Source organism: Choloepus didactylus, chromosome 4, assembly GCF_015220235.1.
Source record: "Choloepus didactylus isolate mChoDid1 chromosome 4, mChoDid1.pri, whole genome shotgun sequence".
Classification (NCBI taxonomy): domain Eukaryota; kingdom Metazoa; phylum Chordata; class Mammalia; order Pilosa; family Megalonychidae; genus Choloepus; species Choloepus didactylus.
This window is the reverse complement of record NC_051310.1, coordinates 6,738,451-6,744,450: the sequence shown is the minus strand read 5'-3', so window position 1 is coordinate 6,744,450 and position 6,000 is coordinate 6,738,451. Positions and strand designations below refer to the sequence as shown.

General features: G+C 65.8%; 1 protein-coding gene across 3 annotated transcripts in view; it reads right to left on the bottom strand.

The window, feature by feature from the left end:
- Nucleotides 1–331: 331 nt before the first annotated feature.
- The window catches only part of BEGAIN (brain enriched guanylate kinase associated), a 43,260-nt gene continuing 37,591 nt past the window's right edge, over nucleotides 332–6,000 (bottom strand). For all 3 annotated transcript variants that reach the window (XM_037831862.1, XM_037831863.1, XM_037831864.1), the window contains exons 6-7: nucleotides 3,422–3,505; nucleotides 332–2,513 (exon numbers count right to left, since the gene is read on the bottom strand). In XM_037831862.1, the coding sequence (XP_037687790.1) occupies nucleotides 1,149–2,513; nucleotides 3,422–3,505 (1,449 nt within the window). In that variant the 3' untranslated portion in view covers nucleotides 332–1,148. The remainder of the gene's footprint in view (nucleotides 2,514–3,421; nucleotides 3,506–6,000) is intronic.

The window sequence follows — 6,000 nt, the reverse complement described above, 5'->3', positions numbered from 1 at the left end:
TTCAAGCTTGGGGCAAAATAAAGACATTTTCAGACAAATCAAAGTGGAGAGTTTGTCCCCAGCAGACCCAGGCTCAAGGAAATTCTAAAGTCTGAGATGCAAGAAAGAAAGGAGTAGCAATGGGGAAACATAAACGAACATCGCATAAAGGAGCAATGACTAGACAAATAAACGAGTTCAAACACCAGGCAATAACTTGGATGCCAGGCCGGGGCAGGCGGGGGTTCCATGGAGTTCCAGAGCCTGCCCTGCCTTGCAGAGAGGGGGGCTAAGGGAGAACCCCGAGACCAGAAAGCAGGGAGGGAGCACGACGAACCAGCCAGAACCCAACTGATTTCCACCGGTGTTTTTATTAACGAATGCAAAATACAGTACTGCATTTTGCGACGGGCATGCATCGCGGACAAGGGGGACACAAGCGACAGAAAGCAGGGATCAGAGGGCCTCAATTATGTCTGAGGTAGAGTGAGGGGGTTGCGGGCAGGGGGCAGAGGTGGGGAGCAGGGAGCACCGGCCGCCCTGGTGGGGCCATTGCAGGGCTCTGGGTGGTGTGTCTGCCACACTGTGGAAAACAGACGTTTAAAAACATTTTCATGCCCCCTGACGCGTTTCCCTTCCCCGCCGCGGTTGGGCCCCGTTTGGGGGTTCCTCCGTCACCGTGCTTGCTGGGGTGGCTCCCCGCTCTCTGCTGCCTGGTGTCCACGGGAAGCCATCCTTTCCACGTGCCCTCGTCCGAAAAATAAAGGAGCTTTGTGTGAAAACGCCAAGGCTGCCAGCCGGGTTGCTGGAGGCCGGCGTGTTAAGAAAGACCCTTTTTCTCTATAAAAATAGTTTCGCGTTATAAAAGGGGTGACGCTCACCGCTGATGGGGGAGGATGTTGGTGTGTGGAAACGGTCTGAGTGGAGGTTCCATCGTGGCGGGGCCGGGTGGGAAAGAGGGCGCCGGGGAGGGGGCCCCGCTCTCAGGTTCTGATGGCGTGAGTGGGCAAGAAGGGGTGCTGGGGGGTGCTTAGGGGAAGAAAGCATCCCTCCTCTCCGGGGACCCTATGTGTGGGGGGGTATGGGTGCCTGGGGAGAGGCAAGGCCGCCCCTCCTTTCTCGGGTGCCACGTCGGGAGGGGTGGCCTGGGGGGCCCCTGATGGAGGCTGTCAGTTGAGCAGGGTCCCATACAGCTGGGCCTTCGTGAGGCTGTCCTTGCGGCTCAGGCCCGAGCCCCCAGTCCGCGGGAAGGCCTGCGGGGGGCTGAGGCGGGCCGCGGGGTGCATTTCAGGAGAGGCCTCCATGGAGCTGGGCCCCAGGGAGCCCCGGGAACTGTGGGGGCTGTGCTCGCTGCCATAGCCAGGGCCGGCCTCGGGCTCCGGGCTGCCGCCAGCCCCGCACAGCTGCACCCGGAGCCTGTCCCCGTCACCCTCGCTGGCTGCGTAGCTGGGCAGGGGGTCGGCTGAGCGGCCGGGGCTCAGGCTCAGATCCCCCCCGGGCCGCAGGAAGGGCTCAGACAGGCGGCCCCGGGTGAGGTCTTCGCCCCCCGAGAAGCTGTCCGCCTGGTAGCTGGCGTACAGGGGGCTGGCGCGGCCCTCGGCCTTCTGGCTGGGGCTGTCCCCGCGGCCGTAGTAGCGTTCGGAGAAGCTGCAGGGCGAGACGCGGCCGGCGCTGGGGGCCGGGTAGGAGTAGGCGCCGATGTCCTCCACGCCCAGGGACCGCCACTGGCCCCGCAGGTCCTCGCCCGGGAGCCGTGTGGACCCCGGCTTGGCGCGCAGGCTCCACAGGTTCGGGGGCATCAGGGCCTGCCGGGGGCCCGGGGAGGCTGGGAAGCGGAAGGGCTCGGTTGGATAGGGCGACACGGTCCGCGCAAAGCCCGGGGCCACCTCGGCCTCGAGCGGGGCGACCAGAGAGGCCGCGGCCTTGGCGAAGCGCGGGCTGCCCTCATAGGTGGCGGCGGCGGTGGCAGGCGGTTTGCGTTCGAAGAGCTCGTCGCGGCTGCTCAGGTAGACGGCCTGCTGCGAGGCGGTCAGTGTGCTGGCCCGCGCCAGCTCCTTCTCCTCCGACGTGGCGCTGAAGCTGGAGTAGGAGCTGGACGTGGGCAGTGAGCCCGCATAGCCCGGGAAGGCCTCGTGCCGGAAGGCCGCAGCCTCGGCCTCCTCCTCCTCGGCCGCGCTGTCGGTGGAGTTCTGGGTCCGCAGGAAGCCCACGTCGGTCACTGGTGCGTCCGCGCTGGGCCGCCGGTCACTCCGCCGCTCCTCGGGGCAGTAGAGGGCCGTGTCGCTGCAGTGGACGTCTGCCTTGTACGGCGGCCGCGGCCCCAGCTTCTCGGCCCCGTCGCGGAAGGCCAGGTCGCGGGCCGAGGCATCCGACAGGCGGGAGGACAGGCTGGCGGGGTCGGGCTTCTCCAGCACCTTGGCGATGACGCAGGTGGGGACGCTGTCGGCGTAGGCCGGGTGGCAGAGCGGGGGCGGCAGGCTGCAGCCGTGCTGCTCCATGTGCAGGCTCACACGCTCCTGGAAGTCCGAGGGCAGCTGGAGCGGGCATGAGGGGAGGGGAGGGCAAGGGGTCAGCACAGAGGCCCGCAGGCCCAAGACGGCCAGCCACGACGGACACGCGGGCAGACAGACAAACCGACAAGGACCTCTGTCCCCAGGGCTTCTCAAACCCCATGAGTTGTGTGGCCAGGGCCCAGCGCTGTGCATGTAAGAAGCTCCCGGGGACTCGATGTGACCTCTGCATCCCAGGGTCCCTGCTGGGCTCTGCCCACCCACCCGGGCCCAGCAGGGCTGAGAGGCTCCTGTGGCCAGAGAAGCTGGCCCGGGCTCTGACTCAGGGTGCCCTTGCCATGCCCCCTCCACCCCCAATCCCCAGTCCTGCCGCCCGGGGGTTCCTGTACAAGACACAGTCAGAAACACATGCAACAAAGATTGGGGGAGCAGCGCCGGGCGCCCAGTGGTTCCTGCTACTGTTTGATCTATTTTGTGAGTGTCTCGGGTGTGGCCCAGGCCGAGGAGAGGGTCGTGACAGAGCCTGGGTCCAGGACAGGTGTGTGAGGGGAAGGTGGCCGGGCTGGGGTCTCTGGCACCCGAGGGGCCTGGGTCTGCACCTGTCGGCCACAGGCCCTAGGCCAGGTCACTGCCCCGGGAAGCTGGCGCCCTGTCTCTAAATCGGGCCATCAGTAACTGTACCCAAACCATACCGGGGCCCTGCCACCTCGCTGGAGCTCAGCAGACGGGGGCCTGGGAGGCTGAAAGGGCACCGTGGGGAATGGGTGGCCTGGGTGGGCCGGGGGTTCCGGGGAGGTGCTGTCAGGTGGGGCGAGGCGGCCCCCGGCCGGATCTCAGGAAGGACAGGACACACGGAGGCGGCCCCGGTCACTGGGCACCTTCCCCTCGAGGGACCCGCGTGGCCATGGGGTGCGCCTGGCCGGCCGCGTTACCTCGGACACCTTATGGAGCCGGCGGTGGGTCTGGCTGCACTGCAGCAGCTGCGCCGCTAGGTTGCAGTCCTTCCTATAGAGCTCCTGCGGGACAAGAGACGGTGTCGGCCCTGCCCGGGGGGCTTTGGGGACCCTCCCAGGGCCTCAGGTTCCTGCCTGCAGAATGGGGGCTCACCTCTGGGCTGGATCTGCTGCCCCCGACGGTCCCCCCAAGGTCTTGCAGAAGTGAGAAACTCTGAAGGTGGGGGCAGTGGAAGGGGAAGGGGCCCCAATGCTCCCCAAACTCCTGGCGGCCCCTCAGGCACAGGGATCAGAGCCCCGGGGGCAGATGGGGTCTCCCTGTCCCGTGGGCACCAAACAAGGGGCAAGGGAGTGAGCCCGCAGCTCCCCGCCCTGCTGTCTCCAGCTCACACGCCAGGCAGCTGTGGGGCTGGGCAGGTGACAGGGGCGGTGGGGGACAGGGGCTGGTGTGACCCCAGGTCCGGGGTGGGGGTGGCGGGCAGCTCAGCCTCCTGAGCTGAAAACAGATGCAAACAGTAGGACCCAGGGGGTCTGGTTTCATCTTGGGAAAATCTCTGTTGCATGTGCCTGTGGATGAGCCTTTCGTTCATGCTCCCCACGGGACCCCTGCAGCCAGGGCCCTGACAGCCAGCCCCGGGGGCGCCCTGCAGGCCCTGAGGCCCACCCACATTGCCCCTGGGTGCTCCCGGCCGAGGGCTGTCCTCACGGTCCCAGCTAACCAGGGCCCAGGCTGAAGGCGTGGGGACCCCCCACTCTCCCCCCACCCTGGTCCCGAGGCCCCTTCCTGCCACCATCTGTGCTTCCCTGGGCCTCCTGAGAGCCGGGGGCAGTGGGCACGACCCAGCCAGCCCAGGGCTGCCGCAGAGCCCTCCACAGGCCACAGCCAGGAGGCTGTGGCACCCTGAGCAGGGCCCCCGGCTGGGGATCGTGCCTGAGGTGGCTGCACCCAGGGGCCGGGGTCCTGGCTCCAGGAAGGGCTGAGGGGACCCCGGAGCAGAGGGAGGCACGGGGGCAGGAGCTACAGCCCAAATGCAGTCCTGAGTGGGAATTCTGCTTTCACCCACAGACCTGGGTGGCCTGGGAAATCCCTGGGCCTCAGTTCCCTCGTTTACGCTGTCCCTGCGGAGGGCACGAGGACTGGCGGTCGTTCCTATAAAGGGCCTGGCCTCTCCCACCTGGAAAATCTGTCCTGTGCGCTCGTCCAGGGGCAGCCCCATTTCTCGTTACTGTCTGTGCTATGTGGAGCCCCCTTCTCGAACCCACCACTCCATCGGGACCTCCACGTCACCGTGACCTGGCCTCTCTGCAACCGTAGCCGGCTGGCCAGCTCGCCAACTGCCACACCGTCCTCACGTGGCCTCTGGGCCCTGTCCTCACCTGGCACCCCCCGCGGCCCCACTGGCTACTCCTTCCCAGACGTCCTCGCTGGTTCTCCCCCTCTAACACGACTCATGGGAGCAGCCCCTGTCCTGGGCCTCCCCGTCTGCACACTCGCCCTTGGTGATCCCCCCTGCCTGGGGCTTTACACACCACCCAAATGCCGGCGTCCCCCTAAACTCCAGACCCCGATGAGGCCTGACCACCTTTATAACATCACCACCTGGACCTCCAGTGGGGATCTCGAACCCAGCTCCTCATGCTCCACACCTTCTCCTGCCCCCGCGTCCCAACCAGGGAAATGCAGGTACCCCATTGGTTCAGGCTGAACCCCATGGGCGGCCTGGGCCCCTCTCTTTCACTCACAACCCACATCCAAAATCTTAAGTGCTATTGGTTCTCTCTTCAAAATATAACCAGAGTCTGAGCCCTTCTCCCTGCCCCAGGGCCACCATCCCAGCCAAGCCACCAGCACCCCCTGCCTGGATAGGTGCAGTGGCCGCCTCCTTCATCTCCCCGCTCCCGCTTTCATCTGTTCTCAGCACAGCAGCCTCCTGAGCCCAGGAAAACTCTAAGTCCAAGCTGGTCACTCCTCTGCTCAAGAACCTTTGATGGCTCCCTGGTCCACTCTGAAGAAAGCCCAGTTTCTCAAGAAGCCTATACAACATGGCTTCCTATCACCTCCCTGACCTCAGCCCCCGGAGCCCCCAGTGGCCTCTCGGCACATTAGCCAGGCACCCCTTCACCTCTGCTCCTTCCGCCTGGAATGAACGCACCTCTCTGCGACCCCACATGGCTGGCTCCCTCGCCACCACCAGGTCTCTCAAGGAGCCCCTTCCACACACCCGGAAATCTGCGGACACAACAGGCCACGCCCAGCACCACTCCCTGCTCCAGTTTCCTCCGCAGCAGGGCCACTCCTAACTCCTAACTCGCTGCACAGTCGGGGTATGGATCCTGTTTGCAGCCTGCCTCTCCCGCTCAGTGTTAACTCCGCGTGGGCAGTGCCCTCCTTGCCTGTGTCTGGGCTGCTCATGCCAGACCCTGGGACCCCTGGGGGGTTCAGTGAAGGGGGCCTGGGCCATTGCACAGGCCCGAGGAGTGACCACCCAGCTCAGGTGTGACGCTGGGGTTGGCGGCAGGTGGGGTACCTGAGTGGGCAGGAAGCCCCACCCAAGTGG